This window comes from Amphiura filiformis, chromosome 2 (assembly GCF_039555335.1).
Source record: "Amphiura filiformis chromosome 2, Afil_fr2py, whole genome shotgun sequence".
Lineage (NCBI taxonomy): Eukaryota > Metazoa > Echinodermata > Ophiuroidea > Amphilepidida > Amphiuridae > Amphiura > Amphiura filiformis.
In genome coordinates, this window is record NC_092629.1 from 26,683,196 (window position 1) to 26,697,692 (window position 14,497).

The window sequence follows — 14,497 nt, forward strand, 5'->3', positions numbered from 1 at the left end:
AAAGGCATGTGCAATACAAAATGGCTACGTGTCTCGGGGTAGTGCTGTTCACACTATTACACTCGGTCATGTCTTGCCAATGCGGGTATTGTCCATCCCCGATTCTGGAATGGGACCCGCACCCCCTTTGTTATGAGCACCGGGGGTGCTCGCAGTAGAATACGCTTGTTGATCTTCTTTCTGCGTGGGCCTCTTCGAGGTTCATTTTTGACGATTTGGAGAATAGCACTAGGCTAGGACTATGCCATCATTCTAAAACAAAGAAGAAAACATTTGTGTCAGGAGGTAAGACTATCAGAGCAGATTCGGTGTTTCTGCAGTGGGGGCTCTTCCACATGCAACCATCATATGTCGCGAGCTGCTAGTGATGCTCCGGGTATGAGAGGGATTGCACTTGTGGGACCATAGCTCCTTCAGTGCACTCAGGCCATGAGCTTGCATCGGTTGTTAATTTCTGCCATTCACACCCCTATGTTTTTTACTCAGTCAGGTGGGCAGGTATTCCTGGGCTGACAGAGGAGAAAGCATCTATTGGTGGTGCTGGTTTGGGCCGTGTGACTACAAGTAGTGACCCATCCCGGCTATGGGGAGTCAATCGGTTGTGACGGACACATTTTCCCAATCAGGCTAGTCAATCGCATATCGATCAACAGGGTTCGATCTTGCAGATCAATGCAGCCCATTCATGGCATCAGCTGTTATGGGCAGCTTGGGGTGACTGGCCAGGTAGGGTTTACAAAACCAGTTGACAGCTATGGTACACAGCTAACTTCCCTAAGACAGGGAACAGTTGGGCTTACTGAGGGGTACCCGGGTACACAGCTAGATCCCCTCGCGGGGAGCTATATGTATGCAGTACCTCCCAGATACAGCAGTGCACAGCTAGGTTCCCATGTGGGTACCCAAGCTGAGACTCCGGGTACAGCAGTGCACAGCTAGGTTCCCATGTAAGTACCCAAGCTGAGACTGTGTCAGTACCTGAATACCCACCTGGTTGACACAACCGTTGTGGCAACCGGGGCGGGGAGGTGGTGCCAGTTCTGTCGTACCATGGGTTACCTGGGTGTCGGACCAATGCAGGGTCAGCTTTCTGCGAGTTTCGTACCATGGTACCCACCACAGGGTGCTTTCATTCATGACCTAGGGTTGTGGCAGATTATTCCATCTAGTGTTTTTTGCAGTCAGCTGTTGCTCTTGTCAGCTGTCAAGGGGTGATTCTGGCTTACGTGACCCGGATATTCCTCATCCAAGGAGTACCGTTGCCGGGTCTCACGGGAGTACTCCATCTTCTCTTGCTTCACATTCTGCTACCCAAGGGGTGCAGAGTGCTCAGGGAAGTGATGCCCATTCTCTGTCTTCTTCGTCATCAGGAAATGACTCGGACATCCTTTCAGTAGGATGGGTCACCTGCTCTCACATTTCCATCCGAAATCAGGTTGAGGTACCGTAAGGCAGTCGGGCTCTTCAGTTAGGGGCGGTTTCAAAACTCAACCGCCGATTCCGTACAGTTGCAGCCGGTTTCTATTGGTGTAAACAATTTTGAAGCCATCCCTTAGGAGTCTACAATAGTTTTGAACTAGACTCCATACACTGGACAATCATTCTGTTTCTCCAGACGTCTCATTCTAGCACAGTCCCTTTATGTGTTATGGATGAAGATTACAATACCCTCCTGAAGGTTCTACTGATGGACCCTGACATTGCCAAACAACTGCTCCTTTAAACAAAGGCATCCGTGTCCTATTCCCTCAAAGGGATGATGATCTTTATGAACTCAAGCACATTGACAAGCGTGCTTGGATGTGTGTCAAGTTTTACCACTACCTTTGCCTCAGTAGGCTGCTGGCTAAAGATCACGTGGCAACATCGGACCTTTTCCACGGAGTTAATGGTGCTGTCAGCCAACTTCAACGGAAACGCCATGGGCCTAGCCCATAGGATATCCATCAGTCGTCGGGGTCGCCTGCTTGTCCCTTCTAAGGGACTCAGGGGTACTTATTTAACAAGCCTTTCTGTCAGATCATCGTAGAGCATGCCAAGAAAGTCGCCATCGCCAATGAGGCCATATCCACCATTTGCTGCAGGCCTAAGCCTGAGTCCCGGGGGAGCTATACGTACAAGCGCGCTAATCGGGCTAGCTGGCACCGACTTAGTGGTTGCTGGGGACTTGAGTGCATAGTCAGAGTTGTATCAGGGATCTCTGCAGTAGCTGCAGGTTACCTGATACACAGTAGGGTCCCTTAACAGGGATCTATGCAGTACCTCACAAGTGCAGGGATACACAGCAAAGCTTCGGCTGACCAGAGTATCCTGATACAGCTGTTATTTACTTATTCATTCTTTAGGCAGGGTAGCCCCTTCAATGCTAATGCACTGATTTCCAAGGAGGCCCTGCTGCAAAAAGTGTAAAATTCTTATACAGTAAGAATATGGATCTATGCAGGGTCCACCGCTTGGGGGTCACCTGTAGTGCCCGTCACCTGTAGGTTTTATGCAAGGCCATCAGCTTGATGCATTACCAACCAGTAGTTCAGATCTCACCACACTTCTTCTAGTGGCAAAGCTCACCTTAAAGAGGGGGCTACTGGACACTTAGCAGAATGGATGATGGTGACTAGGTGTTTTCGAGGCTCCTGACAGGGTCAGAGAGCACACTGGCTCAGTCTGGCTGTAGTAGGACGGAAAGTTCTGGCCAATGGACGAGTGTGGTAGAGCTATCGCCATCTCCCATGAGGCATACTCACCTGAAAATAATTCCATCCATTTGCACAGCACCTAGTCATCACCCGTTTTCACAAGCACTTTTGATATCAGAAGCTGACAGGGAAGAGCTCGAGTGGTGGTACTATCACCCCAACTTAATTACCATTGGCAGCATCATAGCTAGGTTGGGGGAGGCAAGAAGAGTACTTGAAGACCGAGTTTTTCATGTTTATGGAGATATCACCGTCAGGACGTTGCAAATTGCAGGAGTGACTTTATTCTCCTCGCGCAAGGTCTTGTTGGCCAATGGTATGGCTGGCTTTGCAATAGATGCTGTAGAGATAGACTAAGAAGCAATGAAGGCTTAATTACCGACCCGCCGATCTCAATAGTACCAAGGCTGATAGACAGGATCGTGAGGGGAGGATTGCAATTGTCATATTGATCACATCATGCTGGCCAAGGTTCCTCTGTTTCAGGCCAATGGTCGATCTTCTTGTGGGCAGTGCCGCCGAGAGCCTTTGCGGGCCCGGGGTAATTAATGATCGACTGCCCCCTTTTTTTCACAGGCCCCTGAGGTCTCTTCTCTTTGCTTTTATGAAACCATGTTTTCTTTATTTTTACGGGTCCCATAGTACCCTGGGCCCGGGGATAACTCACCCCCTTAACCCCCTTGTCAGCAGCACTGCTTGTGGGTTTCCAACAACTTCTTCCTGGAGGCACAGGGATCAGAGCAACAGTCTATCAACTGTGCACCGGCACTTGACAACATGCATATATAGCCCTTTATTAAGGAACGCAGTCAGGAAAGAGTTTTCAGAAAGATCTGCTGAGGTCATCGCTGGTGGGAGACAAGAGTCTTCCTCCCTAGCATACACTTATTCTATGCCATGGTTAGAGTGATGAGGCAGGTGTGTCTTCCTTTTACACAGCCCTTGTGACACAAGTTACAGAGTTCTTGTCTGAGAAACTTGGATCAGGATTTGACCAGCAACAATCAGGATCTACAAGTTTGTGATCCTCTTTCCATATATCGAGGTTATGGAGACGATACAACCGTGTCTCCTCCTCAACCTCCTCAAGGGAATGCTCACAACCACCCGCTAGTAGGAAAATCACCCCTCTAGGGGACATTACTGCTGTTCTGGAGTACATGTGACTCGATATACTTGTTGATGTCCGAAACAGTACAGGACCGGAGTCATTAGAGGGCAGTTTTCCAGTCACCTTGAAAAGTTGGGTCCATTAGAGCAATACCAGTGCAGCGATATCCGTTCCAAAAGACTAAAAAATGGATTCATTATGTTGGTTATTCGCAGCCCTTGGGGCTTACTGTTGTCAAGGGAGTGTCTGTCTTTCTCTTGGGTAGAGAAATAGGACGACATCCTATCACGGATATGCTTATTTATTTATTTTATTTTACAAATTCGGCTAAAATACATCAAAAAGCAAAGTAAAATTACATAATACATACAAAAGGACATAAAAGTAAAATAAATAGACCCAATGGGCTAGCCAAGAAGAGTCAGAAGCATCAAGACACTGTCACCAAAAGGTGTGACTCCTCCAACCCATTGGGGCAATTACATAAAGAGATATACTATTGCACTGCTTAAACACATTGTGTGTACATCCACATCACAAGGATGCACCCGCCAGCCACCACACGTGTCTCCCCCCACCTACCAGCCAGGAACAAAAACCAGACCCATGCCACGTGGAGGCCACTCCAAATCATCCCCAAGCCACATTGCCCACATGAAGGAATACAGAAAACATTCCCAAACCAGGCAACCAGGGACGACCCCAAACGACCGGGACCCGGGACGAGTCTGGCATCCACCCAAAGCCAACAAATGAAAAGAGACACATGCAGCAGCCGACAAGCCCACCCTCCTGATATGGATGTACACATTATTACAAGATGGAAATCTGCTCAGTGACCCCTACCTATCAGACACATGGATTTACCCCCCTCCTCCTCCCGGCCCACCTGGACCCAACCAACCCACCCAGCAACATGCCACGCCCGACCCCCGAGACCAACACAGGCCATGAAGACGGATAAAGTAGGTCACTGAGCAGAAAACCGAGACAACAAAATTTAAGAGTCCTGCTCTTCAGTACTATTATTCCGATCCCTGATCAAGATACTTAAGGGCGGCTTCAAAACTTGACCGCTGGTTGACCGCTGGTTGATATTGTTTAGAGCAATAAAAATCAGCTCCCACCAGATGGAACCGGCGGGCAACCGACAGTCGAGTCGAGCCATCCCTAACCTGTACTTACATCTGTTCAGTTACTTGCCATATATCGATTTTCAGATGTTGATGCAAGAATTATCTTAATCAACATCAAGTGGGGGTGCCAGGGGATGTGGGCATGGGCCAAAGACCCCCATCAGAACTCTTTCCCCCAGTAAACACCCAAAATTATGAAAATGCCGCCTCCCCAAAAATCACTCCTCCTCCCCGAAGAATTCCTGGCGCTGCCACCATCAGCATGGGAAAGGATAAGATTATCCGTGAATGGATTCTAGTCCAAGAAACGGCATAGCATGAGTCAACCTATTGGGGGCACGGACCATGCTTGGATGGGCACCAGGCGTGGTTGGGGGACATGAGCCATTTATCGCCAATTTTCCTATGGGATATTTTAAATTTTCAGATTGTTTGGGGGCACTTGCCCCCCCCCGTGCCCTCTGACGCTATGCAACCGGCAAAACTATGTTTTGTAGACTCCTAACCAAGTAATTTTATTACCGGTAATAATGAGTCAGGAAGTTGGAGAATGCAAAATATTGTGATTACACACGCGATTCACATTCGGTATGTTGTTAATGCCAGCAAAACATTTGTAAACAAAACCAAGACTTGCAAAATAGCTCAAAATGCCACTCAGATCTTTCAATTATTTTGAATTTTGGCACACTAAAAGCAGACATAATGGATTCATTGGTGCAAAAAGATGCACATTTATATCATGCTCCAGATACAGCTTTTTATTTACAAGCGTGAAATTTTTACCATTTTCAAATAATATTATAAAGATTTTTTGTTCATAATTTTGACATTTTTTTACTAAAACGTCGAATTTTCAGAGTTAAAGCCATATTATAACATTTCTTTAAAAATAGATTAGTATTTATTTTCCATAAAATGGTAGCTTTTACTGTCAGATATGTTCCTTTTAATTTTGAGCCGAACAAGTGAGGTAAAGCAAAGAAAATTGAATTTACTACTAGCGCCAATGCATGTTACTCCGGCGGTTGTAATATGGTACGATCCTCTGGCATGTGTGTGTGTCACGCACGCCGTGTACGTAGTACTGTGTTGACATTGAATACGCGTTCGACTAATATTTCCATCGTAATAATAAAATGCTGATTCAGGCGGTTTATTCAAAATCTCGGATTTTGACAAAACTATAGCACCTGAAGTCTTGATTTTTGCAGAGAATCTTTGTTTTCAGTTAAGTACATTACAATCGTGCAAAAACCTGAATTTAAAATTTTTTTGAGGGCGTTCTCCTCCGCAAATGTTATAATATGGCTTTAAGTTCACTTTTGACAACAGTGCACTTTTTGCACTATCGTTTAGAGCTCATCAAAGTCTTGGAAAAGTGTTCTCATTTTTTCAAAATATTTGCTTTAAACAAAAATATACACCATTATTTGCCATTTTTAGCTTATATTTAAGAAATAAAGGGTAATGCATGATCCTTTACACAAAAATAATGTGTCGAGGCAGTAAAACGTAAATAATGGGTGAGGCGCAGCCGAACCCATTATTTAAACGCTTTTACTGCCGAGACACATTATTTCGATATGTAAAGGATAATGCTGCACCCTTTATTTCTATTATATTACCACAAAATAGTGTGATTTAAAGAGAAAATTTAAATTTTTTGCCCAAATATTTCAAGTTGTTTACCTCAAGGTGGAGCGCATATGCGTAGCCAAAGCGTATGCACATTCCAATAACACAACCTAACATTCCATTCTCCCCTATAAGCAGGTATGCACATACAATAACACACCCTTGACATTCCATTCTCCCCTACATAAGCAGGTGTGCTGTGCGCTGTGATGATAGAAGAACATAAAGTTTGTTGCCCTTGACACTTTATCGCTAATTAATGGTCTGTCACGTGACGTGTTTCAACAAATCACAGTGCGCGATTTTAAATAATGGGTCGTGGGGGTAATAGAATTTAAATTAAAAAAACTTTCCCTAATTTCATGTCTCTTCTTCATGAAAAGCTAACTGAAAAATTTTTTTCTGAACTTATTTTTTTTTTAAGTTGTCACAAAAAATTGGGTTAAAAAGTGTATTTTTGTGATTTTTTCAAAAACTAAAGATTAAAAAAAAAAAAATCTGATGTCACCATGGGATTCCTCCACTCATTTCCATTCCAAAAATTTACAGTTTTATATACTTTGGACATAAAATTCAGAAATAATGATGCTCAAAAAGGTCCATGTTCCCTCCCATTACTCCCGCAATTACTCTGGCTATACACAAGCATGTACATTGCATTGTACTACATGTATTTCAATACATAGGCTAGGCCTAGGATCTATTCACAAATTTTTGCGTCATAAAAAATTCATATATTTCACATTTCGATATCATATTTGATATCAGTATGAAAAATGCATCAAAATGAGTACAACCGGGGCAAGCCCAGTTTTGGTTAAGCCATTCTCCAAATAAAATATCACATCCAAGTATACACCATAGATTTACAGTATAGGCCCATCAATAGGATTCATCAAGTGAACTATTGTGTCGTAAAAATTTTGGATTTTTAAAATTCCAATGACATATCTGGAATGAGCATAAAAATTGCATCGAAATGAATCCAAACTTGACTATTTTCCGTTCAGGGATTCTCGTGATAGAATTTATTGTTTTTAAATTAATTATTTATTTATTAACATTGTTATTATTGTTATTCATTATGTTATCATTAGTATTTAATATATTATATTTCCTGCAATTGTACTACCATCACAATAGATGCTGGACAACAAGGTGATAGGAATGGTGGATGCTACAATGTATGGCATGGCAAAGAGTAACAGCAAACTGATTATAATTAGAGGGGATGCTAGTGGGGGTATAGCCATAGAATTGTTTTTAAATTAATTATTTATTAATTAACATTGTTATTATTGTTATTCATTATGTTATCATTAGTATTTAATAAATTATATTTCTTGCAATTATTTTATTATCTATAAATCTCATTGTATATTTTACTTGTTACATTTCAGATATAGGTGAATGGGAGAAACAAATGGTGATTGGTGAAGGCAAATTGAGATGGTCAACAGACATAGCTATCCATGAGAATGGAGATATAGCAATTGCAGACAGCGCTGCAGAATGTGTGCTTGTTTACAATACACAAGGGGAGTACAGGTTTAATCTTGATACAACACAAAAACTGGAATATCCCGGGGTGTTGTTTACACCTCAGGTAAATATTATGTTACAGACAAGTCAGCATATGTCAGGTATTATAATGCTGATGATGGTAAGTATTGTGGTAGTTGGCTCTCTGTTGAACCAGGTCACAATGTAGATAATGATAAAGCATCGCTATGGGGAATATGTGTGGACACAGATTGTAATCTGTTGGTAGGTGATAGGTGGGGTAAATACATAAGTAAACACACAGGTGATGGGAAACACATCAATAGTTTTAATGTTGGCATACAGCCTAAGTACATGGCTGTCACATCACATAATAATGTCATCATCTCTGATTACAGTGTAGTACAAATTGTCAATCAACATGGCTTAGTACATAGGGTTCAATGTCCTGGCATGAGTGTGCCATATGGTGTTTGTTTTCATAGTGGTGTGTTGTTTATATGTGATAGGGATAGTGCCAATATCTTTTGTTTTACTCAAGATGCTACACATCTTACTACCATCCCAATAGATGCTAAACAACAACGTGATGGGTGGGGTGGATGCTATGGCATGGCAAAGAGTAACAGCAAACTGATTGTAAGTAGAGGGGAGGGTAGTGGCAGAGTTGAAGTGTATACACGTAAAAAATAGATCCATTTATCAACATCATTAAATTAACATATCAATGGGATTATGCTAATTACATTAAATTATTCAAATTAATTTTATTTTCACATTTAGTTAATTTTCATGGATATTTTTTTTATTTTCACATTTAATTAATTTTCATGCATACTTCTAATAGGGTTTTACAATAGGGCAAAATCATTTCCAAAAAAATTGCGTAGTTGATCTGAAGAACCGCTGAACCAAACCGAGTCATGTTTGTGCTTATTCAATTGCATTTTTTATGCTTAATCCACATACGGGGACGAAAGTTTAAAATTCCAAAATTTTTGGTGTTTTTTTGGCGCGTTCAGTGATTCTGGTGGTAACTCAGATGCAAATAAATTGAATAACGCGTCATAAAAATTTTAGATTTTGATAATTTCGTTGATGGATTTTGAATCAGGATAATGAATCGAGCAAAATGAGTACAAATATGCCTATTCTTGGGTTAGCGGTTCTTATAGTTTATTATTTCATAAATTCATGTGTAATTCAATAGGGCATATAGGTACAGTGCATACTCCTATAGGATTTTACCACAGTTTGAAATCATTTCATGTTTAGGTTTATTTTATTGCATTTTTTATGTTGAATAAAAATCTGGAAACAAAAATTTAAAATTCCAAAATTGTTGAGATTTGGATGAGGGGCGATTAAGGGCTGGGGTATGAACGTTTGGACAGTATTTATTTTGGGACATTAGAGCACACCAGACATATCGAATTGCATTCTGAATCGAAGAATGTCATTCTGATATCAAATAATTTTGATTTTTGAAATTTGCAATTTAATACACATTTTATGGCAAATCATTAAAAATTGATATTTTTGATATATAACAGTACTTGAAGTAAACTTTATAAATCTGATGATTTATACTTAAAGTGTATGTGGGTGTGATGAAAAGCCGACGATCAATTGAAAATTTTGACCTTTCGTATTGAAGATATGGATTTTTTCCCCAAAACACCAAAAAAAAAAGGGTCTTTTGGGAAAAAATCCATATCTTCAATATGAAAGGTCAAAATTTTCAATTGACCGTCGGCTTTTCCTCCCTGCTACATACACTTTAAGAATATATCATTAGATTTATATAATTTACCGAGGACTGTTATATATCAAAAATTTGAAAAATATCAAATTTTATAATTTGTCATAAAATTTGTATTATATTGTGATTTTCAAAAATGAAAATTATTTGATATCAGAAAGACATGCTTCAGTATTCAGAATGCAATTCGATAGGTCTGAGGTGCTCTCATGTCCCACAAAAAATACTGTCGAAGTTAATAAACGCTCATTTTAGATCCCTTAATGTAAGCACTAAAATTCCAGCTCAAATTGGCCATATTTTACATTAACTCAAAGTGAATTTTTGCCTCGTAAAAATTCTGCGTCGTAAAATAATATTATTAGGCCTATACACCTCGACTCTCCAGTGAAGCTCTTGTGTGAACTTTATATTATGTTTAATTGGCATTATTCAAATCCATGTAAACAATACATCATTATGACAGGATATTAAAACTTAAAAATATCAGTTGGTTGATTGATTGATCAATTGATTGTTTGATCAATTGATTGAGGGCTTGATTGGTTAATTGATTGAGTGAGTGAGTGAATCAATTATTGATTTTCCATGGTTTATTTGTTATTTTGTTAATTTGTCAATATGTTACCAGTTGATCATTTATAGATCTTGCTCTTTGGCCAATTTTATGGTACTTTATATTATTAACATTGTTTGATTTAATCTTCTTGTTAGCACTTTGATCAATAATTGTTTCAGTAGATTATTTCATGATTATGTGAATTTGCACCGCTCATTGCTTTATTTGATTGACTATTTGAAACAACACCCACACATGTTTCATGTCTTGATTGGAGATGATGCTTTATCTTGTCTGTGACAGGTTTGTTATCCAATTCTGCTCTTATTGATTTCACCTTCAAAATTCACAATTTTTCTGTAGTATTTTATATCATCTTTGTGTCATAATTTGAAATAGAAAAGTAAATTTAAAATTGATTAAGTTTTACCACCTTTCAATTTTATCAATTTTTTGCATTTTTTTCTGACTTTAATTTGTTTTCTTTTAAATACTGTGTTTTGGGATGTGTATTTTTATTAATGCCACAAAAAGTATTTGTTTGGTATGATCCACAAATGACTGTGTATCATTTTAACTCTTCATTATTTGGTGGATTTTTTTTCATATCATATTTACCTGTGTGTTTACTTATATATTTATTAGTGTGGGGACATTGTTACCAATCTACTTATGTTCTTTTTTTTTTATTTTTGGAATGTTTTAGCAATTGTTTGGTAGTTTTTTAAACAATCACCATGTAACTCATATTGAGTAGAAATTCAACTCTTGAAAGAGTAATTTCAGATGTATTCATGTATTCCACCCTTTCTACATTACTTCCAATTTTACTCCTTTAGGAGTTGGATTCTTAATTTGACTCCTTTTTTCGATATAAAATTCACACCACTTATTACCTCTGCTTTACCAAATTCCACTTAGCTTTGCATTTGATATCATTACTACATTTACTACCATCAGTACTTACCAGAGTATAGCATTATATTATAACCTATTCAGAAACTTTGAATGTAAACTCAACATTTGACCCAAAGTCAAGCCAGTAAACAAAATGTTACAAAAATCAACATTTTTGGAGAGTTATAGGATAGGCCTATTATCCTTAGGCGAGCTTACTTCACTCTCAGAAGGTGACACGATTATTATCACAGGTGGATAGCTCATTTACATTTATACCCCATGCCTGAGATGTGAGATACTCCATGGGTATTTTTCATTTACTCCTTCTTTTACCAGAATGTGACAAAACAATTCCATCAAAAAAACAACAACATTAAAGTTAAATCAGCTCATAATTCAAAAAATAAATCAAGAACAACATTCATTTGCTTGATGATTGGGACTAATTTTGAGTTTACTTTTTGAGTTTACTTATCCTCACTTTTATTACTCACAAATTTATTTATCTTCGTCTGAAATGCTTGACATACTGTCTTGTCTGTAACTCATTGTGTGGTATCATGCTACAGGGTGATTCAAAAATAATGTTACCCAATGTTAATGTAATTGTTCTCGTACTTTGATATTATTGCATATTTTGTTTCATATTATTGATATTTGTATTATTGTGTTGATGTATTGTAATCTTGATTGAATCTTGATGATAAATTTGCCAATCATGTTGGGTAACATTCTTTTGACACATTCTGTAGTAGCCTGTACTTCCATTGTTGTAAACAAATCTGCACTGTTATACTCCATTGTTGGATTGCTATGCATTGCCAAATTTAGGGGCCTAATTTGGCATCGTTACCAGCCGTCATCCATCGCCATGGTGAGAGGACACCATCATCAGAGACACGCCTTCACCGTATTTGGAACTCCAAGTCTCCATTTTTAACCTTTAACCTTTCAACACTGAATACATAATATGATACTTTGCAAGATAGTGCTGGGTGTATGCTTGGGGTGCAATGAATGAATTTTATGAGGTAGTAGGCCTACATTTAAGGATATTGGCTTTGATGGGTGAGGAATAGAAGGCATTCAATTTACAACCCTAACCCTACCCGTGGTTTTTGGCTATCGGAAGGGAAAGAAGGAGCGAAAAAGGAGAGAAGATGAAGAAGAAAGTCACTTGGCACCCCCGGGATGCGAACCTCGGACCTCTCGCATGCCACGCAGAAGATCCCCAGCATGTAGCTACACAGGTGGCGTTGGCCGCCAGCGATTCCCTGGGTATATATGACTTGGTCTGATTGCGTCATCAAGTCACGTGGAATGCATGCAAGCAGGGTGGTTTTAATAGTGAGCTTTAGTGAGTCCTAGTTGGGTTAGGGTTAATCTTAGCCAATCTGTCCCCTTTGCTGCATCCAATCATTGTCATAAAAATGCATTGTGTAGTGGTGTTGAAAGGTCAAAACTTATACAAGTAATAATATTGTAATGTGAATTTGTCTATGTTGTATCTGTTAAACTAAAGACTCATTTATTATAAAGGAGCTTTTCTTATCTTGGACAGACTATAGCTTTTGTTGTTAACATGTGATTATATCAAGCAAAATATGAACAATGTCAAAAAATAGTTTTTGAATTATGAGCTGATTTGACATCAATTACAATGAATTGCATTTGATGTATTATTTGAAGTTTGACTTTACTATCTGTCTAATTGTCACATTCTGGGGTTAAAGTCAAATACCAATTAAATAAAACATTGTTTTGCTTGATTATCACATGTTATAACCAAATCAAATAGTTACCAATATATTTATTGCAACAGTTACAATACATAAAAGGAAGTTTTTTAATGTTGTAGAAACTGTAAAATAATATTTACTCTAAAAGTTTGAATGAGGCCAAAAAACTAGGTTATAGATGAAAGTGAAATGGAAACATTTGTGCATTGAACATGCAAAGTTAGTAAGTTAGTGTTGATGGCAAATTTGTAATGTGCGTGTACCACAGTGTCAAATTTGGGTCACAAAGTCATGATGATGAAATTGAGGGATTTTGAAATTGCCTTCAAGAATGACAATATTTGGTTTTTATCATGGTCTTTTCTAAATGAGACTGATTTTATCTTAAGTGAGATATCATAGTCTCTCCTAAATGAGACTGATTTTAACTAATGAACAATTTATTATGATGATGTCTGAAGATTCTAGGGCAAATTAGATCAAATACAGTAGCGTACCGTAGCCGCTCCTACCCCGGGGGTCTGAAGAAAAGGTTGACCCAATTATTTTCGGTGGTTTGAAAAAGTGAAGAGCAAAAAAAAAAACAAAAAAAAAAAAAGGATTATAGGCGCTAGCGCCCTAAAAGCAACACATTTTGATGTATAGTACCATTTTTCACAATTTTCATACTTTTCAAAGTTTTTCCGCCCTTTTTTCTTTACTGATTCTTTTTGCCGTCCCTTCTTCTTCTTCCGCCGCCCCTTCGTTTTGGCCACCCCCCGCGCCCCCAAAAATATGCGCATGAAATATGTGACAGATTCAAGTCAGTCAAAAGGAAAGGATGCTTTTCCACCTTCCAATTTAATTGGATATTTATTATACCCTAATTATTTTATGAAACAAAAGCGTAGATAGAAACAAAGCTCATCTGAATCTTGGCCATAAAGGGTTTTTTAAAAACTAGTAAGAGAAATATACTTGACTATCTAAACTTGTGTTCTCTGACATAATATTTAGGTAGGTTTTTTTCTCTCTCTCTTTTTTTTATTATTACTTTGTGTGTGTGGGTGGGGTGTTGAGTTGAGTGCGGGTATGTGTGTCCAATTCAATTCTCTTTCAACAGTCTTTCCATTTCTGTGCTCATTGTGTACATTTTTGTATAGATATATGTTATATTATAATCAATCTTAGTAAAGAAATAATTGGTGAAAATAAATCCATAAATATTCTGTATCCAACTCAACAATGTCTACTTTGTTGCAATATTTTGTGTTGAAGATTTTCTTATTGTGTGATTATAATTACTATTAATGGATCCAAAATGAAGGCTGATTCCAGAAAATAAAATGATTAGTTTTGGTTGACTTAGGCAACAGACACAAATTTGTTCGATCTTTGGATCGACCGTCGATGCTGCTTCGATGCTTGTTACTAATGAAATAACAACTAATTAATTAGAATTAAATTTATATTG

At 38.6% G+C, this 14,497-nt stretch overlaps 2 protein-coding genes across 2 annotated transcripts in view; both read left to right on the forward strand.

Annotated features, from left to right (window-relative positions):
- Positions 1 to 8,777, forward strand: part of LOC140139484 (uncharacterized) — a 57,127-nt gene extending 48,350 nt beyond the window's left edge. The window contains exons 15-16 of the mRNA XM_072161223.1: positions 7,982 to 8,187; positions 8,430 to 8,777. Coding sequence (XP_072017324.1) covers positions 7,982 to 8,187; positions 8,430 to 8,777 — 554 coding nt within the window. The remainder of the gene's footprint in view (positions 1 to 7,981; positions 8,188 to 8,429) is intronic.
- LOC140146039 (zinc-regulated GTPase metalloprotein activator 1-like) overlaps positions 8,148 to 14,497 on the forward strand; it is a 191,864-nt gene continuing 185,514 nt past the window's right edge. Inside the window, exon 1 of the mRNA XM_072167781.1 lies at positions 8,148 to 8,723. The gene's annotated coding sequence lies outside the window, so the exon portion shown is untranslated. The remainder of the gene's footprint in view (positions 8,724 to 14,497) is intronic.